Genomic DNA, 23,033 nt, shown 5'->3' on the forward strand with positions numbered 1-23,033 from the left:
TTTATTGTTTCGTTACCATGACACTGCTTCCTGCAGTCATCTTCAGAAGTCACGTGTTACATCACCATAGACGGGTCATTTTGGAGTCAGAAATGATTGCGGAGCTGGAAGTAGCGACGAGCGGATCTGAGTCATCCTACGGGGGAACGTTTACACGCCCATCTACACCGGCCGAGCTACAAGCTAACTCCCGCAGACGCGCTGCTAACAAAGTTAGCGTCCTTACTGTAAGGCGATTTTTTATAGCTAAGAAGTTCCAGCAGCCAATTTAATACCGTGCATGCCTACATTTGTCAGATATTACATACAAGATGAACAACCTCCGATTATGTTTTTGTTTACTATCTATGGCTGAAGCATTTCTATTTCTTCACGTAGACTTTAGACTTATTAAAGTACAGACTGCTCCATCAAACATTGTAAGCTATATATAGATTACGTTTACATTTGTTTCTACAAATTTACAATGCTTAATAACATAGGTATTAACTTTGATTGTTGTGGCTGGAAATACTACCACCTTGTGTTGAGTCTTTGATACTGCCGCCACTCATATTGTAGCACAAAGGGCTGTGGCAACCTTAGTGAAGAAACTACTGTTACTAAATATGAACATAAAAGGTATCCTTTCTGGTATCCTGCTCTTTTTTAATTTACCATTATCAAGTGTCTCTCTCAACATGTTCAAACCTCAGGTCATAACATCATCTTGTAATGCAACTCAAAAGTCTTTGTATGTGCAGTGTTTCTACCAGAAATGTGTACCTTAGACTACCAAGCTGGATTGAGTTTAGGCCTTGTGAGACTTGCACACCCTGTTAAAATCAGACAGGTGAGTGTATAGCATTTTTTTTGACACATTATATACAGTAATGTTGTATGAAACAAATGTATGTGTGGGCTTCTGCATTGTGTTTTTGGGGAAAACATTTAGGTTCTGTGAACTCTTGGAGAGGGTCTCCATTTATTCTGGTGACATCAAATAATAAAAGAAAATGGGACCTAAGGTTAGCTGCCCGCAAAACAGTAAGGAACAATAGAATGTATTATGATTGAGCAAATGACACCCACCTCTGCCACAGGAAAACTGTACAAAGGAGCAAACACATTTTATAGGGGGTATGTTTACAGGGGAAGAATATTGAATTTAGCTAAACGTTCTGACAGCCACATACAGATACATGAGAAGATGACAAAAAATGACTCTTTAGTAGGTCCTTATACAGTACATTATGGCTCAACTTCCATTTCTTTAGATCTGATTTAAGAGTTTAAATGAATCTAAATATAGCTTTGATTCATTTGTCTCCCTTTCTGCTATGTAAGAGTCTGGCACAGTCTGATATATGATTTCACACTAATGATATACGTGACATTTATGGAAAGAGGTTTCTCCAAAAAACATCTTGTCACTTTCTTGGACCACTTAAGAGCAAGGGTGGGCATATTATTTTGTCCCACAGGACAGAAACTGTCTACTACTATGCTTTTTTATCCCATTTCATTCTAATTGGTTGTTCTTGTTTCCTTGCAGGTTTGACCAGAGTCTGGCACAGGGGCTATACTTTGCCCAGGTCTGAGTTACGGCTTTGTAACCATACATGTGTAATACCTCTGACCACTAGATGGAGCTACTCTCATAAGTATGTGTTATGACATTATGTTGCATTCATCCAATCTTAAATTTTATAATTTTGTAGTAATCCTTCATACATGCATGTACATATACACAGTACATTATTGCTGTGAAATCAAGTATCAGACAAATAGATATATCACTGAAAATGTTCATTTGAAACAAAAGTATCTTTACAAAACAATAAAAAAACAGAAAAAATACCCACAGAATATCATCTGCTATCTGCCTGGGAAAAAGCTGACCTGACCAGGCTGAGTTTACTATTTACACCAGTAACATACTGCGATGTCATCTACTGCTGCTGGTGGTTACAACTCTTTGAAAAATGTGCATGAGCATCGCACCGCACAATTGCAAGTGGTCCTTTGTTATCAAGTATTAACCTGAAGATGTTATCTCATTGCAGTTTGACACAGGGTTATCATGTGTGAGCCTGCTCACACTTTAATAAAAACATACAGGGTTGGCTCTAAAAGTGATCTGACTGAACAGACTGAAAGCCCTTGTGCTAGAGTTGCTACCCTCAGTGCATTGTGATGAGGTTAAGACACTGTGTTAGAACAAAATCAGAACTAAGTGAAACTGACGCTGTGGTGAAATGTACATCTGGTATAAAATCACCTCATGTTGTCCTAACAAAGTTAATACACTTATATTTGTGCAGCAGATGGCAGACAGTAGTAATACACTGCTGACCACAAAGAAGGTGCACATCACAAAAGTCTGTACATATTTTTCAACAGTTCGTTCTCACACACACACACAAATAGCTACTGTACTGGCCTTTTAACTGGCTTTAAGAACAGCAGAAGCAGAATATATGATACTGTCCAGATGGGGAAAACTTGACTTCAAAAGGTCACCGATTTGGGAAGCTGCTGTCCACCTGGTGGCATCCTGCAAAAGTCTGGGCTGGACTGGACTATGGGCACTCCTACTGCTGACTGTCCTGAAGACCTAGAGTGACCTGGGGGAGACCCAGTGTACAACAGTGGTGCTGGAAAGGCAGAATGGTCTCTGGGGCCTCTGGAAAAAGGCTTAGAGTAACCTGGTGACACAGCTCTGTGTGTGTCTGAGCAGCTGGCAGTGGTATCCTGGAAGGGAGAGAGTCTGTCAGCAAAACTAGGTGGAGGAGGGGGGATGATGGATTCCTCCACCCAGCTTTGTTCTCCCTCACATTCTGGCTCCTGAGGCAAAAATGGGAGAGTGCACAGTGAGGGAGGAACAGGAGAAGGTGAAGGAGGGATGAGGATAGGAGGTGGAGACAGAGGGTATAGAGTATGGTCATAGTCTCTGTCAGTGATGTATGGTGGAATGTTATGACTTTCCACAGGACTGGAGCCTAGCAGTCGCTCCAGGAGTCGGTCATCTTCATCAGCCTCAGAAAGGTTGTCATACTGGGATGTGTTGGATGGCCGCCTGTCTCCGGCACATGCAGGGACGTAGAGAGAAACTGGGAATTTGGTTGGTTTTGGTGGAGGTCTGGGAGAGGAGGAGGAGGAACCTGTGAAGACACGGTGAGAAGGGGTTTTTGAGGGAGAAAGGTTTTTCTGTGTGAGGTCAAGAGAGGTGGGGGGTTTTAGGCATGGCTTTGGAGTTGCTTGAGTGGCCAGAGGTGAGGCTGAACCAGGCGAAGGAGAGTGACGTTGCATATCTAGGCCAGTTCTGGCCTTAAGGCGTGGTGATTCCCTGTCCAGAACCATGTGGTTACTCTGTTCTTGGTAAAAAAGTGGTGGCGGTGGTAGTTCTGGAAGGTCCATGTTTTCCTCTTCATTCTGCAAGTAAGCATCCAAAACAGGAGCTTCATAGGGTGGAGGCCATTCCACAGCCTCCTCTTCAGTCTCCGGGTCTTTGGGCTCATTTTTTTGTATTCCCTCATCCTGGCTGCCCTCTGGGACAGACTTCTCCACAATCCCAGCCAGCTCCACACAGGGTTTGTTTGGAGGAACTGGAGGAGCTCTACAATGCCTCAGAGGAGAAGGTGCTCCTTGTGTGTGGACCACAACAGGATCTGGTGAAGGCAAAGAAGGTGTGTTCACCCTGGAGTGGCTTCTCGAGTCCTGGCTCACTGGAGAAGGAGTCTGATGTAAAGTGATGTCATTTGTCTGTTCAGTCTCTGTAGTTGGCTGGCTATGAGGCTGCAGATTTATTTTGACATCCACATGAGAGTCTGTCTGCAAAGGCAGCAGAAGAACTGGTCTCTCTTGACCCAGAGGCTTCTTTGGCAGCTCATCTGACTTGGCTAAAATGGGGGATAGAAAAAAGGGATTACATAAACTGTGTTAATTTTGGGGTTGCATCTGTTGAAGAAAGACTGCATCACTGTGGTGGAACAAGTCCGTCCCAATTTAAACAGCTCCCTCAAATGAGGCAGAGGAATACAACATTTTTTTTTCTAGACTCAAAATACTAACCAGTTTGATCTTTCATGACCCCAAGAAAATGGGGTCAAAGCAAACTGTGCAAACAGTTATTTTATTGATATACTCCTCCTGACATGTCAGTTGTGTCATTTTGTAACTGCTAATAACACAAAAGTAATTTATCTCAACTAAAGAAAAAGTAAACAGTGAGGCGAATGAGGCTTGATACTGAAAAATACAGACAGTAAACGAACACCGCTGTACCTGCAGGTGCTTGGTCCAGTTTTTTACTGCGTAGCTCTGACATTGAGGCCTGTAACTGTTCAACTACCACATCATCTGGAATAAAGAAAGAGGCAGCCAGCTTCTCCTGAAGAAACTCCCTCAGGTCCTCTAACTGAAGCTTCTGCAGGCACTCTGGTTATACACACAGTACAAACACAATAAGAATCAAGAATCAAAAACGAATCAAGATCAAAATGAGGCAGATTAGTGTATGAGGATAAATAATAATAAACCAGGTCAGCAATTAAAAGATACTGTTATTTAACCCGTTCAAGATAACAAGAACCGAGCTGCATGAAATCAACCAATATGCTGAAACAATGCTTGTGTATGCATCCAATGAAAAGTCAGCTTTTGATTCTTCTCCACAGCAACCAGCCACTTGTGTTATGTAAGCCATCCAGTTAAGAGGCAGCCAACCGAGAGGGAGCGTGCGATGTAATCCACACAGTAACTCTCACTGGTCTAGCAACAGCAGTAATGGTTGTATCTGGGAATAAAGCTGGCTTGGCTTATTTAGCACAGCACAGCACATGAAGATTGTGTTATCAGACTCCTACTCACTTTTGTGTAACTTGAGTATTGTGTAAGCCATGGCAGTTAGCATCTTGTCCCCTTCCAATATGTAGATGTCCCATAGACGCAGGGTGAGGGTGAAGGGGGTCTATTGTGTAAGACACAGCAGAGGAGTCAGTCTGGTTAAAAAAAAGTGGGACTAGATAGAAAACATCTGGAGATAGAAGGAAAACATACCCTGTCAATGAAACACTGCAGAAACCATTTGGTGGTGTAAATGCCTGTTGTCATCTGCTCCTTGTCCTGTGGAGCACAGAAATGACACATGGTCTGTATGGGAAGCCACATACTCATTCATCACTCAGTCATTAATTGCAACAGTAACATCCTTAACACATGGTCCTGTGCAGCATAAATTAATCAGATAATCAAACCTGATTAAATCAGCTGCAGCCGGTGACCTTTTAAGCCATCAAGTAGTCTCCTGTGTACAGATGGCAGTCAAACTCACCATGTGTTTCTTCAGCTTAGGCAGCAACTTGGAGAGGATCTGCTCATGGTGGGCCTGGAAACGGTGCAGCTTGGGAAATCCTGGGATGAAGAACCCTAACATGGAGGAAAGTGGTAGACAAACAAATGAAATGTGGGCTAGTAATGCCAAATAATGCTCATTAGTAAGAACAATTATGACCCAGACATTCTTCTGTCTGTCTCACCGTGCATAGAATGCTTGCTGTCAGTGAGGAGCTGAGACAGAGCCCAGAAGGCATCTTCCTCATTCAGGTACATGAGCAAGATGGCAGCAATCTGACTCATCCCCTGGCAGTAGCTCACCTCCTGGGGAAAAACAGGAGAGGAGAAGAAAGACATACAGTTTAACAGAATGGGCAAATGAGAGGAGCTATTCATAATTTAACACAGCGCACACACACACACACACACAGACACACACACACACAGAGGCCGAGAGACAAGGGGAGGAGAGCACCTGAATGTCTGATGTAGTCTGAAAGCAGACTGTGGAATCATGTGGCTGCACAGCACAAAATCAACTATGTTATTATAAACACGTAAAGCAGAGGTTGTTCAAATATTTACTGAAGGCGGACATACATTCTCAGTAATGTCATGTTCAACTTGAATAACTGCCCATTTGAGTCCAGAATGATTCAATGATTTACACTAAACTAGCCCCTTGGCAAGCACAGACACACATTAGGTATTTGTCCATATTAAGACAGATATGTGCAGCTAAAAACACTCAAAAGTATCCTTTGATGGAAATACAGTAAATATAAGTTACAGGGTTACAATGAGGTTAAACTACACATTCTCCACATTCTTCTCTACCATCACATAGGCAAAAAGGACAAACATCCCCCCTGACTCCATCTCTCCCTTCCTCTTTCCCTCGGCTCTCCTACTGACCCAGTTTCTTATGAGCAGTGTGTGAGAAGAGGGGAAATAGGAAAAAGGGAATGGCACATGCCTATTTCCTCTGGCTCAAACACCTCACAGGAATTGATGACTGAACCTGAATCAGAGAAACTGACATGGAATGTGTTTGTATGTGAAGGCCGTCTTTAGGGATATTTCTACCTTTGCCTAACTGGCAGCTTTCTGTGTTAGAAATTAATAAGGGCTAAACATACAGTACAGGAGTGACCAAGATGATTTTAGTAGTAGTAAGGTTTACATGTATCCATATTTAAGGACTTGTCTGGAGTTAAGCCAAAATGGTGAGGCTGGGTTTCAATAGTTGTATTACTATGCTTTTCAGTAACACTAATTAGTATGTTCCTATTCATATGTATGGTGGACCAGGATATCCTAATGATCTGTAAGCAGCCGTGAAGTGGAAGAATGTAACATTTTTCTATACAGATGATAATTTCATGCTAGAAAGAAACTCTGAAGAAAATAGTTCTCAGGTAAATGTGTCCACATTGCCCTGCACCCACTGTTTTGGGTGTTTTGAAAAAGCAGTTTTTGGAGGTGTTCAAAATGTCAATGTAAATTTGGTTTCAGCTCTAAAATTCCTCCTATCAGCGTTGTTAAAAAGGAGACCTTGGTCTAGGGATGTGAGCACTGTGCATGGATGTGGGTTTACATGGTGGTCTGACTGTTACACTGTGGTGCTGTACATTCAGGCAGGAGTGTCATAAATAAAAGATCTCACCCAAGGCTCTAAACAAGAATGGGTCTAGAGTGCTTAGTCTGTTTTTGTTGTATGCAAGCTAACCAACTTGATGGCCACTAATGTGCTGTTTTTTCTGCTCTGCCAGGTTACACCAGACTCCTCCATATTACGTAACACAGTCTTATTACACAGACTTACCGTGTTGTACACAGAGTAAGCTGCTAGTACATGAAACAGCGCCTGCTGCCTGGAGAAGGAACAGAGAAACCACAAGTTAAAATGAGGATGCGACTCCTTAGCAACAATCAAATTAGCTGAAACAATGTGTCACAGTCAAGTGGAGTCAATTAAATAAAATTCCAAGACCGCATGAGTAATGATTGCTCAACTGCTTCATCCCTAAATTACCTCCATCAATCAGCACAGGCAGACTAAAAAACATGCAAGTATTTGTGGGGGGCTGACAAATCCTGCTGGTGAAAGAATTACTATTGTTTACTTAAGCGAAAGTGCTATAAAATGCTTCAGTTTCTCACAAATATTCAAAAAGATATGCTGATATGACCTTTGTGGCTAAAAAAATAAAGCCAAAGCAACTGCAGTTCCCCCAGTGGCCACTGGGAGCTCTCTCCAAAAACAAGTTACTCCTCATAGACCTCCATGATGAAAATGCCAAACTATACAGCAGAAATAGGTTTACAGTTTTGGTTCTTGTTCACAACTATAAATGTTATATTATATAACACACTTTAAATTATATTAAGGCTTAAAGTTATGCATAATTAAGAGAGAGGCTGCTTATAATGACAGGTTAGTGCAAAGTGAGCTCAGCTAACTGTAAAATACTTTTATAGATTTATATTTTTTATAGAATTTGTAGTTGATTTTCTAATGCTAAGATGGCACTCAGAATTTATTTCTTTTGATGATGTCTGTTCATTAAATTGGTTTGCTGTGATCTCACATAAGGTAAGCAGATGTGGTAAATACATATCAAAACTCTCATAGCTTTCTTCTAAAGCATACAGTTTCTATCCAGTCTTTATGACAGCAGGGTGTGTGCTGATTACATCTGGAAGTTTCAACAGTTTCAGACAGTGAACACAAGGCAACCATTCTGCATGTGAGTGAATGTGCATGTAAACGGAGGAGGGGCATTTGCAGATATATTGTAGATGGAGAGAGGATGTTTCCCCTCCAGGCCTCTTTAGTAAATACATGTCTTATGGACAGTGACAGAGACAGGAAAGGAGCTTTAAATAGTGTCTCGGTGTGAGTGAGACAGCTGTTGATTCGCAAGGAAGGAGTGGGCAGCCAAGCAGGATGGAGCAGTGTTTTGCTCTGTTCGGACTCAGTGGCTTTGAATTGAAGGGGAAGTACGTTAAAAAGAGCAAGAAGGGAACATTCGGTTAAACGAAAGATACATATTAGTGGCTTCCATAACTGTCCATAGCATATACAGGAAAGCATGAGGTGATGTTTGTTTTATAAACATCATTTATTGGGTTAAATTCATTTTAATATTTCTTATATTGTATTTCTGCTGCTGCAGTGTTATTCTGAATGTGTACGCTTGATGTCGATACACGTTTTTGTATGAATGCCATTTCCTGTGGGGCTTTGTGTACTGACAGGAAGGCTAATAAAACACTGAGAGGAGGAAACCACCACTTTGGGTTGGTGTGCTTGGGTGTGCTTGGGTCTGTGTGTGTGTTGGGGGCGACTGCTTCAAGGCCAGGGGTCACGCCCTGCAGAAGCCTCAGTGAGGGCAAACATGTGAGGTGACAAAGAAAACAATAACAAGAACACTAGTTATAAAAACTAACTAAGCTGCCTCACTTATCTGACCTGCTTTAGGTCAGAAGAGCATTCACAGGAACATAAACAATGTGATTGCTTTCTTAAAGGTTTAATGGGCATATTACTCAAAGTTTCTGCTATGACCCTTCACAAGTGGCAATGAGGAAATGAAGAAATCTTCACTATTTCTTGCAAATAACAAGAACTCACTTGACTCCAAAGCGGTCCATGAACATGATGTGGTTCCTGAATGTTCTGTTGACGTCCAAGTCTATCTGCTTGATCTCTGTGGAGAAGTGACGAGCCTGATTCTTCATTTTCTGAAAGCAGAACTGAATTTCAAAAGGAACCCTTTCACAGTGTGCACATTTGTCCGTTTTTTTTATCTTCATACCTCATATTTTCCCATGTTATCTTGTTTAACCTTTTCTATGTCCAGAAGCAGAGCCCAGGCCTGGCCTCTCAGCTGCAGAGGAATACCTTTATATACACGCTTGATCAACTGAAACACACGACAGAGCACATAAACATATATGAATAGGTCATAGCACTCATAGAACAGAGGCAGCAGGCCATGTATGAATGCTGCTTTATGGGTTGCAGGCTGTTCATTCTCTATTCCAAGGCTCTATTTAAAATGCTGATGGAAAAAATGACTGAACAAAAATATACAGTTTAAAAATAAGGGAAGCAGAGAGCTAAACAGACTCTGCATGTCAGTGTGCATACCAACCTTTTCACTGTTCCTGTATTTGTCCCACTTCTTTACCATCTTCAGCCACTTCTCTACTCGTTCTACCTCCTGCTGCTTTTGCTAAGGAGAGGCAAGACAGACTGTCATAAGTGGTCCTATGCACGTTTGAAAAAACACCCTACATGGAGGGTCAACATATGAAAACATACTTTCTCTTCAAGTGCGCTGGGTGTTGGCAGCTCTTCCTCACTAGAGCAGAGGCAGAAATACAAAACATGTATCAAGATCAAATTTATACATGAGATATATTGACTGATAGAGTTTCCAAATATGTAAAACCACAACAAGGAAGCTGTCAGAGTGTTAAATTTACTTACTGTAGGAAGCCAAATCGGTCAGTGAATTTATAGATGTTGTAGTCAGCATCCTCCCACGGGTCAATGCTGACACCATCCTGCCGTCCCTGTGAGACATGCACACAATGTGTATAGTGAGTATTTGGACAGGTGTTTGCTTCTTCCCAGCACAAGCACTGTCTCGGATTTAATTTCAGACTACATTAATTTAGGCACAGTTCTCAAAGTTTTGGGGTTAAAATTATCTGTGAAGAAAACAACACAACTGCCATCATTAATAATACAATCCTTTGCACACAATGACAGTAAGAAGTCTCAGCCACCACCCCGTGCTCTGGATCCTTTTTGACAATCTCTCTCACGACTTTACTGCATAAGAGCAAAGCTAGATGCTGTCACCTGAGTAGTTTCCTTCTAGTGAACCATGAAAGCTTATGGGAAACACAGGAATCAGTGATTCACAGAATTTGTGAATTCAACACATGCATGTGGTCTTTGGCAAGAGCTGCTTTATACCAGTTAGGTGATGGCTTTTTTCTTACCTTCTCATATTTAGAGATGATTTCAGCCCTTTCCTCTGCTACCATTGTTTCTATATCCTTCTTCATGTCAGAATCTAGATGGATACAGATAAAAAAAGTCATCAAAAATTGCTCTCAGTAAAAAAAAATGTGTCAGCAAACAAACCAGAGGACCATCGGCAATGAAGGTCACAGATCCTTGACAATTTTTACTTTGTTTTAAGGTACAGTTAAATGCTGCATAGTTTTAGTGATGTGCTGTGTGTTGTATTTGTCCAACATGTGCAGCTCAGGTCAGACTGCAAGTGGATCAGAACGGTTTAGACTGAATTTTCTAAACCTCTCACAATACAGAATAATCTGTGCTGTGAAATGTTTCCAAGCAAGCATTTCCCAGACTCATACAGCTTAGAGGAAGGAAAGTGACCAACTGGCATGAGCACAAGATGAAAGAAGAAGCCAGCACGCCGCCTCACAGTACATCCCTGGCCTGACTCTGGTCTGACCCTGTAGCTTTCTCCTAGCCTGATGTGTTATGGCAGCATGGCTCAGCTGTTTAACAGGTGTCAGGGCTGAATGACCATCAACAGAAAAACAGCCTTGCTGCTTTTTTTTTGCTTTGTCAGCATCGAAGAGTGATGCCTGGATATAAAGAATTCAGCAGCTATGCTTTGCTGACACAGCGTTATTAAAAAAAAAAGATAATAGAAGCAGATACAAATCCTAGGCTTGTCTTAGCCTTTTACTGTTGGCAATAAAGAATCAGGTTTAAAAACATCCACTTCTTACTGGTGTTTGTTTTAGGCAACAAGTTAGACAATTAGGCCTTTGTAATGCTACAGCCATGAATGCTGTCATGAGACTGATGTGAAGCTGAGAACTTTTCATAGACATAAAAAAGAAAAAGAGGTGTCAGTGTAGAGAGAAGAAGAGTAGATATACTCCTTTTAAGTCATTTTGTAAAAATCACACATGAAGAATAGTTTACAGACAAGCCCACTGCAACAAATGCTGAGCACTGAGAAACACTTTTACTGATGCTGAACAGCATTTGTAGCCAGCTGAGGCCTTGGTATGAATGTCTGGCATGCATAGAGAGAACAGGTGGGAGGGCACCTGTCACTTCACACAAACACCCTTTAAATTTTCCCAGCAGACCATCATGCTTTGTGTGAGTTAAGAGAGTATCAAACTGAATGTTTGTCTCTGGATTAGTACAGTGTATTAGTGTGATATCTACACACAAAAAACTCTCAGCACTAGTGACATACTGTCACAGCTAAAATACAGCTTAGGGTTTAATTAGCCTGAAGCCTTAAACATTCATCATATTAGAAAGTTAGTGTCTATTCACTGTTAAAACAGCTGTGTCTGTTCTAACAGGTGGACAGTGAAGGTCGGTGAAACCAGACCACTGAGCAAACAGACTCTGCTGTTCAATGCTTTCCTTTTTTACAATTTTCCTTTTCTCATCCAGGTCAGGTCGGGTGTATTTCAGGGGTTTTCAAGACATCGGCGTATTTTCCCGAACAGCTGAGTAAGCTGTGTGTGAGGTGATGCCATGAAAGCGGCTCTAACCTCGCCTCTGTCATCTGAAAAGGAGAAACAGCCTGCCAGGGCTGTAATAAAAAGACTAGGATGAAAAATGCCAGAATTAGAAAACAAAGCAATGCAGAGTTTGGTAACTTTCTAGAGGTTGCCCTGTGCAAAACCTCTCTACGGCCGTCTAAGGCTTATCTTCCATCTACAGCAATGGTTTACATCTGAAAGCTGTGGTAATGTAGATTTCAGACTACAGAAAGAACACTTTGTGTGTAACATTGTAGTGTACCTGCCCAGCTTCATAAAAAAAAACAAAAAACAAATGTTGTGTGTTAATATGTAAATAACTGTAATTGAGCTCTGTGTCTACAAGGCAATGGTATCAAAGCTGTGTTGTGCTTCATCTTTAGCCTCCAGATGCTTTCTTCCTGTGTTGAGTCTCCAGACGTCTGATAGTATTGTGTTGGGGTCAGGAAGAAAAGGAAACCAGTGGCTGCCACTCCTTCAACAACAGGTTCAATGAAAACTACAGAAGGAGTATGACAACAACAGTGTTCCTCCAAAGTCCAAATAAGGAAAAAAGGCTTTTAGTGACAAAGCTTCAAATGATCTAGGCCTGTCATTTGTAGTCAGCAAGAAAGATGTGAGTAAACCCACATGTTGGTCAGCTCACATTAATACTACTGTTTCTTGGCTTGTGACTCACAAGCATAATACTGGTAACAAAAAAAAAACAGCTGAGGCTGTAGTGCCACTCCCATCTTGGTTCAAAGGAATTTACCACTAGTTAAAGTGCTTCTAATTTTTATCAGGTGTGAATCAGAAGGACTCTGAAGGGAAAACAGAGTTAGCAGCTGAAAAGGTCACAGAGTGGGAGAGCTCTGACAAACTATCGCCACTGTGGGAGGGTATAATTCATCATATTTCACATTTAAGAGAAAAAAAAACAGCATCGTGAAGAGACTGACGCAGAATTTAAAATTGTGTGTACATAATGAAAAGCCACTTTCCTGTAAGGCTGAATGTTGCTAACCTGACAGGATAGAAGAGCCTCTGTCTTAGGTGACATCATTTCCTGTTATGACATATAGCTCTAAATCGAGCATGTAAGCTCTCAGTGCACTGTTGTAACCGCACACAGCTTGCAAAGCATTCTGAATCACATTCAGCTAATTACATGGTTGTAAGCAAAGATGCAGCACTTTTTAATATAGAATGCATTGTCATCTTGATGCAGTGTTAGGCCTAATGCACCTAACACATGGCTGGTCCCAGCATGGGCACCCTAAAGGAACTCTTGTTTACACCATATAACAACATTGTGTATATGGTGTACAACAAATATTTAACACTGAATTTTATTGACTATGCCAAAGAAAACAGAATGCAATGTCAATACCAGCCTTTTCTTAAGAGTAAATGAGGGGTAAAACATGTAACAAGTATATTTCTATTTTTCCTTGATCCATGATCATCTCTCTTTTGGCTTGTAATCAATCTTAATCTCTGAGTGGCATCCGATTAAAGGCAGAGGATTATACAAGAGCAAAGTAAGAATGAAAGCTTGGGATTAGAAAAAGGTCTGGCCATACTCAACTAACTGTGGGACACTGGAAACTCTGAGAATAAACAATGCACTGGATAGATAAACTATGTGTTTGTATTAGTATGCTGATATCTTGAGTTAGAAGCTTTATGTGAAAGCACCTCAGTGTGTGGAAGGTTAATTCAAACAGAAGACCCAAAGACACAATCCTCTTCCACCTATTAAATGTGTGGTGGTCACCTAACACAGAAGGGGCAGAGTACTCAATAACTAATATTTGTTCATATTTTTAACTATTTTATTGGGGTTGGCAAACAAACAAAACAACACTAACCTCTAACAGTTGATAGTGTGACTTAGCAGAAGTCAATACTGACTGAGATCAGCCAAAGGACAGTGTGGCTCTGAGAGCAGCGCATTGATGGTCGACCTTGTCAAGATATCACTGCACGAATCACATTTCCTACATGTGCAACTATTCTGCTGACCATGGCCATCACTGCACTAATCAATGTAACCACTACTAACAATTTACATCATAAGTTTAAAGAGCATCCTGTAATGCTGCAGTTCAATGTGCTATCATCCCATTCATCACATTAGCATGCTGTAGCGTTGTGGAGTCTGTGGAGAACAAGCATATCATTGCAGCTCTGAGTAAGGAGGCTAACAAGCGACCACATGGATTCAATTTCCACATGAAGAAGTCTTAAGTCCCAGATGGCTTCAGACTAAGCTCCAGTTCTGTAATGGGTGTCAGACACACAGTGTGTGCATCTAAGCGTGCCAGTGTCCAAAAGAAGAAAATGAAAGCAAAGAAGGAATGACAGATTTTCAGCAGTAGATCCAGTTCCAGATTCATAAACTCTGGCCACAGACTACTTAAGGGCATCTTCAATAGATCCCTCATTCATTTCATTCAACATATAGTAGTTGTTCTGTCAGTTTAGAAAGGGAGCTACAAAAAAAGACCAGAATTGACTAAGTCACTCCACCGGCAACCTTGAAAAACCAGTACAATCCCTTTCTTTAAGGAAAAACATGGATCAAGATCAAAATTAGATAGACAGCAAAGCAGCACACACATGGTTAATGACCAGTTACTACATGTAACCTAATATATGTAAATAGGTCACACAATCGGCACTCTTCAGACATTATTAGCTCCATGCTACCAAACATGTTGCAGGTGTGGTGGTGCATGGACAATGGACAATTGTTTTTCCTCTGTTCTCACACAGGCTACTGACTTGCATAACTGGGGAGGTTATAATGGGGAAGAAAAATGTGCCTTGGCCAATTAAGAGGTAATGACTTTGAGGCCTTGATGGTCAACTTCAGCATCTCCACAAAACTAGATTTTCTGTCTGAGCTTATTTTTTCTTTGTCTCCTCATTTATTTTGTACAGCTGCAATGTTTAGGCATAGAAAATAGTGACACATAGACTCTGCGACCCAGGGGCAAAACATCCAGAGCACAAGTACAGTGGAAAAGCACAAGGCTCAGAATAGCTTGTTGTCCCCAAGGAGCCTTTCTGTCCTGTCCCACTTTGTATTGCCTTATCATTTTTTTCCAAAGCTATGAGACACCGAACACAGATTTACAATCAAGACACATGACACCGAACTACCTACACATTTTCCCATCTTGACAAAGGAAATAACATTATGGAGTCTGAGGAAGAGGGGTCACCTCACCCTACATCTGACCCATACTGAAAACAGTCTCTTAACATTGCTACTGCCTGGGAAGGAGGGGAGAGGTGGGGGTCTAATTATAACAATGACCACACTTAAGATTTAAATGCTGGAGTAGCAGTGCTTCCAGTCAGGCCTTGTTTCCCAGTGGCAGCACTTTTTTGAGGGGTGGTATGAGGAGGACAAGAATGTCAAGGGAACGGTATTCATAAACACAAAGCCACAAGACCCTGCTGAGAAAGCCACATTCTCATAAATGGATCCTCTTACTGACAAAGATGCAGTCATAGTACAAGCAGTGTTTAAATAACTCGATATAAGAGTTTGTCAACTCATATTCACCAACGAAGTTGAACTATAATACAAGACATGGTGAAGAAATGCACAAGAGAAACACAGTTTACGGAAGTTGCAACATCATGCTAAACTACATGTTATTTTTAAATTTCCTTCTTACATCTATCTGTTGACAAAAATATTTATCGGAATTCCTGATATACGCCGTTTACACGAGTACAAAGTAAACTCAAATACAGCTTCCACTCTTTGTGTGTAGTCCAGCATTAGATTTAGCAACACTAAACATATTAAATAATGAAAGAAAGTGAATACAGAGGATGATAACCAATGAGGAAGGCCCAACCAGACCTAAAATCAGCTGGTCTTGAGTCAAAGCTAAACGTAAATCATCCTTGGTTCACTGATGCACACTCCACTGGTGATTTGGTTGTCATGGTGTTCATGTTCAAATTGTGTTTACAAGGACAGAAACACAGGATTATGGTACATGGAAGTCACGGAAAAGGAGCCGTCTTACACTGGAGGGAAACTCTAACTCCTCCATGGTTCAACAGCGGAGGGAGGGCAAGTATTGAGAGTAAAAACAAATTCAAAGTGCCATCTAAAAACGACACATACTTGAGACAATCATGGAGGGGAAATTCCAAGATTGCCCAATTTAGCTTCTACACAAATGCCAAAAAAACAAACTATTTGGGTATTATCCCATGGAGCCATTATTCATGTGTCCTCAGCGGTGAAGCAGTTTTCTGTGACAATCTACCATCTCAACAGTGACGTGACCTCAATGTCACCTCACTCACTAATGACAGAGTGTGGGGAATAGATTTGGGTAATTTATAGACAAACCAGCTCATGCAAATGTCACAGAAGATCCTGGGATGGGTTCACTCTACAGCATCATGAATGTGACAAAGTAATACATTAAGGCAGTATATGTGGGGCGGAATCAAGCAGAAACTAAGGTTTTTGTCATTATGAATTAGTACATTTTATCAGGTAATTTAGTGAAAATGACATTTTTTTTTAAGATGACTGCTCTAAAATATCCCTAACCTCAAATAAATAAAAATAAAACATTTTCTGTACTGTATCATGCATTGAGGTAAATCTAGATGCAACATGCTTCTAAATGCTTGGCATCATCATCACATTCTAAATAACATGTATGCTTTGCCTCTGTATAATCTTTTAAAAAGTGGTAATAATCATCATCATGGCAGCACAAATATCAAGAGATGGGATGTGACTATAGTCCTGAGTTGGCTTTTTCTGTGCAGAGTCTGTCCTCCCAATGCCTGCAAAGATTCACACATGCAGGTCAGGTGATGGGGAAACTAGCATGAAGGTGTGAGTGTGACTGTCTCTCTAGTGTATTCCTGTAAAAGCCCGACCGGCTGCCCTTCTTAGTGCCTAGAAGTATGTAAAAACACACAAGCCCCAGGACCTAGTCACCCTCAACAAATTACTTTAGGCTACAGACATCTGAAAAGACATTTCATGAGTCACACAGCAAGGCTAAAGCTCTTCTGTCTTTTTTGTGGTCAGCTATTTGGTGCATTTTGTGACACTGGTACGTTTGTAGCCCTTTGACATCCATCATAAAGCCGCCATTCAGGCAGACAAAAAAGGCTATTGTTGCTTCTGTGCTGAAATAATATTATTACAAGAGAATACAATGAAGGCTGCTGACTGGAGAGTTATAAGAGAACTAGAAATAAACATTATAGTTGATCTCTAACAGTAATACTGTATACATTTATTATCTAAATAAAGTTATTAACTATTACCTCCCCTTTATTATCTGAAATGTTAAGATAAAGCTGGCATTAGTGCCTTCTGAAGTGGGCATTTAGAACAGAGAAACCTCATCACCAATTCTGAGACTTCTAAGTGGGGCTAAAACTGCTGACAGAAGCCCTTTCACATGGAATAAAAACAGAATAAGAGCTCACATGCTCTGCCACACACGTGGCTGATATCCTGCTCAGAAAGAGCAGTCATATTACAGATCACACCCACTTGTTTCAGGCAAGTAGCTGGATTCTCAAAGTTTTTACAATAAGTAGTTTTACTCCTGTGACACTGATTTAATAAGCATCGGATGCATCTTCCAACAAAAAGTTTATTGATTTGTCTGAGTCAGAAGAGACACTTAAAGTCAGGGACTCATGGTTTGAACAAAAATTAGAACTCAAATTGGTTTACAATGAGAAAAACAATTAAAGAGACAGGAATAATTCTAATACAAAAGTATTAAGAAAACATCTTTCCAATGTGGTTCCCAAGTGTGACACCCCGGAAGCTAAAAATAGCAACAATAATCATAAAAAGAAAAATCAAGTCTTGTATGTGTGCTTTTCTCATAGTTTTTGAATGGTGTGCAGTAGGTTAACAACAGGATTATATTTACACTGTAGGTAAAAAATAGAGGCAAAGTGTGCTCTCCAATTTCCAGAAACATGCACATCTGCTACATTACACTGACAAGGGTAACACAATGAAGGGATCAGTGACAGTAGAACAAAAGAGTACCAGACATCTGGAGCTAGATCCTGCAGGAGATCTTTCACTCAGACTGTCTGTAACCTCCCCCCCACTTCACAGATGAACCAGCCAGACGCCCTGTTAACCTTTCAGAGAGGACCACGCATGGCATGATATGACAGACTAGATACTGTCCTACTTCTGGATGCTGGAGGATCTGATGTCTGTTGGTGTAGTGGGCTATGAACACTGCTGCTGTCTCACCCTTTGATATTAAATCTATGGACAGACGCTGGACCAAAAGTACGCTTCCTGATTTTGACATGTGTCTTGTAGTCTACCTACTATGCACTGATTAACATAAACGCGGAAATCGAGGGTGTCATCAACACTGAAACGCACACTTGGGAAAAAAAAGGAGACAAACAAATGGTTTATGTTTGAATAGCTAACTTATGTGTTATCACAGACCCATTTTACGCCGGAGGTAACATGTCAGTTAACTGGAAAGCCCATCAACAGTGATGTCAATCTGAAATTCCCCCCCGAGAAGTGCTCATTCACTGTCCTCACCACAGAGGAGTAGTTATACTACGCACCCTCTCTCATAGAGAACACCATCTGTTCCCTGATGAATAACTTCCATCATCATTTCTATTAATCAATAGCAGCACTATTTACCGCTGATCACTGCTGTACACGTGCGCCTGGCTGGTTAGAGGAAAGTGTTTCTTTTATTGGTTTATATTTGGATTAGACACGCTGTAAACACACAAAAGAAGCAGATAGAAGCTTTTTAAGCCACCCACGCAGCTTTTCCAGCGTTAATCACCGCAAAGACAGGAGAGGACTCATCAGTATTGTAGCAGTAACGGCTAACGCTGAGTAGCACACCGTTGTAGCAGCTTACCTTTTGGAGTGACTTCTCTTCTTCTTCTTCTTCTACTTCTTCTTCTTCTTCTTCTTTGCTGAACCTGCCAGTAGAAACTAAATCCACTATTCTCATTCTCTCCCTCGCTGCCAAGGGGAGCTGTCACTGTGATGAAGGCTTGGTTCCTCGGCTGTCGTGTCGGCTGGCTGTGGTGAAACCGATGCTGGTCAAACGGACTCAGCCCCCCACAGCCCAGGTCCACATGCCGCGAGTGAGCGAGCGAGCGAGCCGCAGCTGTCTGCCAGACACTGACAGCAGCGTGCCCGCGCATGAGCAGCGCAGGCAGAAGGCGGAGGCGCGCATCTGTGCAGCCAAACTTTGAACATGGCTGTCAGACACACGGCATGAAATCATCTAACGTGTCTATTTGCTCCTTATTTTGCGTGTTTGCGTTAACCTGTGCGGATCATCTCCAAGGACAGCAAACCAACTTTATTGCAACAACATTAGCTTGATTTACACACATTTGGGATTTTAAATCTTTCATAACACGACGCCTTTAGAGGAAATAGTTATGGGACAATTTAATGTCTTCCTACAAGGAAGTTATCTTGCGCCCTCTGCCGGAGACAAACAGGTTCACTTTTTTCACTTCATTTATAACACACTATAAAAGAGAACTATTAAAAAAATACTTGCCCCAAAACATTTTCACTTCAACACTTTCAACATTGTTAGTAATAACTTTATTTCCATGTTGTTAACCAAAAATAAAGGCCTAATATATCACTGCAGGGACCTCAGGTCAGCTTCTATCAGCAGTACAATCCTACTTGCATTGTTATTTTTACATAGACTGTACAGTGCAGTTAGCAGCTGCAGAGAAGAAGACACATTGTCCAGTTTGAGTTATTTGTAATGCTATAGTATATTTATATGATATAGCTCAGGTGAAGTGTCACAATAAACGTCAACAGTGAGCAAAACTGCAAAAACTTTTTTTTAAAATTGATTTTGCCATATGTCACAGAGAGAACTTCACAGGTGTAAATAATGTATTTATTAGTAGGAGCTGTCGTTAAGTTCTGATTAACACCTGTGCATTAGTGTAGAAATGTAAACAGACAAGGATGTATTTTTTGAGTTTCTGGATTTTTTGGTTGTTGCTGCGTCGTCCTGTTTCTGGCTGTCTGTGTTATGTTTCCTTTGGTTTTGTCTTGTTTCCTGTTTTACTTTGAAAGTCTTGTCTCTCTTGTGCTTGTCCGTGTGTTTTACTTCCCCTGTGTTCCCGCCTTTTGTAAATGTTAACCCCGCCCTAATGTCTTTCACCTGTGTCTTGTTACCTTAGCTGTGTCTCAATTCAGGGTCTGCATCCTTCGGAGTGCGCATTTTAAGGCCGCTTACGTCACAAAGCTGCGCGAAGGCTGTCCCAATTCGCCAAAAGTCGAAGGGTCCTTCAAATGCGTCCTCCAAATGCGTCCTCCTTTTGCCTGAATTTGGAGGACGCATCGCTACCATCCTTCGTGGCCTTAAATATCCCACAATGCTTTGCGGGCCTACTTTTTGTCCAATAGTACGGACCAAGCGAGCGGCAGCGGCAGGAGTGCCGAATTTACATTTAAATGTAAGTAAAGAGCAGTAGTTCGAGAGTTTTAAAATGCTAGTAGTGACAGTGGCATTAAAAAAAATTAGTTTTATATTTACAAACATGACGTCCTGTTGATACGAGGCGCTGTAAACTAAACGTTTTGATTGAATGTTGTTTCTTGACTGTTTACTGTAGTATAGTATAAAGTATAGTTCACGTTAGGAGCAATATTGTCGTTATTATATCAAACGGTCATTCTGCCTGTTGGCATTTTGTTGTAGGAGGAGCAGAAGGAAACAGAAGAAACCTGACAATTGATAACGGAGGATGTGAGGCTGGAGAGAGAGAGAGAGAGAGAGAGGGGGAGAGAGAGAGAAGGGGAGGGAGGGAGAGAGAGAGAGAGAGAGAGAGGGGGAGGGAGGGAGAGAGGGAGGGAGGGAGAGAGAGAGAGAAAGAACGGACAGACCTCAGCTCATACAGAGGATGGTGAACAGCAGTGATTTTTATGTTCTGTGTTATTTAAATGGTCACTTATTAAATTGTATATTAAATTGTTCTTGTCTCTGTGTTCTTAAACTCTTCTAACCGAAGTGGGCACTCATCAAAGCCACAAAAACAAGACCCCCCAACAACAAGAAGAAGGACAACACCAGGCGGAGAAAGAACATCTCCATTCCATATGTGTCAGGAGTATCAGAGAAACTCCGCAGGATCTTCAACAACCATGACATCCCGGTCCATTTCAAACCGATGACAACACTGAGACAGAGACTGGTTCACCCGAAGGATAAGATTCCCAGGGAGAAACACAGCAGTGTGATATATGCAGTCCAGTGCAGTGAGGAATGCTCTGATCTGTACATTGGAGAAACTAAACAACCACTCCACAGAAGAATGGCTCAGCACAGAAGAGCCACCTCCTCAGGACAAGACTCAGCTGTTCACCTCCACCTCAAAGACAAAGGACACTCCTTTGAGGACAACAACGTCCACATTTTAGACAGGGAGGAAAGGTGGTATGAAAGAGGAGTCAAGGAAGCCATCTATGTTAAGCTGGAAAAACCTTCCTTTAACAGAGGTGGTGGCCTCAGACATCATCTTTCTACCACATACAATGCAGTGATTCCATCCATTCCCAGAAAGTGTGCACATACTCACAGTAAGAACAAAGGGCTGTCCACCAGTCCCCCTCCGGCAGTTTCATAGTCGTTAGCCAGTCGTTAGACACACCTGGCCCAGTCAGCCAGAACATCACAGGTAAGTATGGAAACATTTAGTGCTATTGTTTGTAAGTTTTTTTAAGTTTTACCCAGACCCACCCACTGAGGTCTGTAACCACATATAAACCATGTTTCCCCACCAAACAGTTAGAACTGATGAAGCTGCTTGGATGAGCAGCGAAACGTCTTCTAGAAAACTCTACAAGTCCAGATGCCTTGCTTCAATCTTCTCTACCTCTTCTAACCTTGTTACATTATGTGTTTCATTACCTATTTATAATTGAAGTAAACTTTTGAACAACTTCTCAGTGACAACAGTAAATCATTTATTGTTCTGTTATGTACAATATTTACAAAGTCACAGTTTGAACATTTCTAACTATTTACCAGTGGGCATTATGAAAATGTACAATTTATTATTTATAAAAGATCAGCAGAAAATACTATTTACAAAGAACATATGTATAAATGTTTGGCTGAGCAGGAGTCCTTGGTGCTGCTGGACAACAGTGGCTGTCTCCTCTGTCCACCACATCGTCCATCAGGGTTTGCAGAGCTGACGATCGGCGGCTGCCATGTTACTAAAGATGTTTTTAAAAAGGGCAAAAATAAAAATAATAACTTCAACAAAGCAGCTTAAAATATGAAAAGCTATAAAATATGTATCCTCACCCTCCAAAGGTGATGATGGTCAGTACACCTCCTCCAGGACAGACAGCTGGTCCTGCAGGGAGCCCCACTCTCCTCCACCCAGCAGTAATTCTCTGGTGTAGAGAGACAGACCTGATGCTTAATGACACATTAAAGCAGTGCTTTCAGGGTTATTTGCAGGGTTCTTACACATTTAGCTATTTAATTTAAAGTATTAAAATTACAAACAGACCCTGTCTGTTTGTCTATCTACTGGTTATATGGCTAGCGTTTGCTCAGTAACTGGTATATTAATTATGATCAATAATATGGTTAAACAGCAGCTTACCGTCACCTCCCCACTGCGCTCTCCCAGCCTGAAGAAAATGAGCCGTCACCGGGTTTGCTGCCGCTGGAGCCGCCTCTCCTCTTCCTCCAACAACAAATAAATATATTAAAAATTCCAAATTTCTAAATCCACACTGTTGTCCCGTTTGTTGTGTAGTCCGTGTTGTGTCGCTGTTGTTGCTTTTGTTGCAGGAGTTTCTTTATAAACCACAGTCTGTTGTTAAAACTAAAATAAAATACATCATTTGCATAATGCAGTAGTGTCAAAATAGCAGAAGGCATTATTCTAGTAGATTTAAAATAAGACAAAACATCTGCAGTCACAGGAAGCACGCAAGACCTGTGAAAGTAAAATGTTAAAATCTTTCTCTCACGTTTGACTTTGAGGAGTTTTTGTATACCATTGGAGTCCTCAGGGGGGCGCTGTGGTGACCATGAGCTGTTGCGTAGATCACCAGAAGGAGAGAACATGACGTAGTAAAAGGGGCA

At 41.3% G+C, this 23,033-nt stretch overlaps 1 protein-coding gene across 1 annotated transcript; it reads right to left on the bottom strand.

Moving 5' to 3' along the window:
* Window positions 1-942: 942 nt before the first annotated feature.
* On the bottom strand, window positions 943-19,055 carry LOC114437652 (USP6 N-terminal-like protein). Its single transcript, XM_028408471.1, has 14 exons — window positions 18,798-19,055; window positions 10,336-10,409; window positions 9,815-9,900; window positions 9,647-9,686; window positions 9,477-9,557; window positions 9,138-9,245; window positions 8,954-9,063; window positions 7,142-7,190; window positions 5,520-5,640; window positions 5,315-5,409; window positions 5,041-5,106; window positions 4,852-4,951; window positions 4,267-4,419; window positions 943-3,881 (listed from the first exon to the last, which is right to left on the bottom strand). Exons 2-14 carry the CDS (start codon window positions 10,399-10,401, stop codon window positions 2,491-2,493), a joined length of 2,466 nt encoding a protein of 821 aa, XP_028264272.1. The 5' UTR covers window positions 10,402-10,409; window positions 18,798-19,055; the 3' UTR covers window positions 943-2,490.
* Window positions 19,056-23,033: the final 3,978 nt, after the last annotated feature.

This window comes from Parambassis ranga, chromosome 6 (genome assembly GCF_900634625.1).
Source record: "Parambassis ranga chromosome 6, fParRan2.1, whole genome shotgun sequence".
NCBI classification, from domain to species: domain Eukaryota; kingdom Metazoa; phylum Chordata; class Actinopteri; family Ambassidae; genus Parambassis; species Parambassis ranga.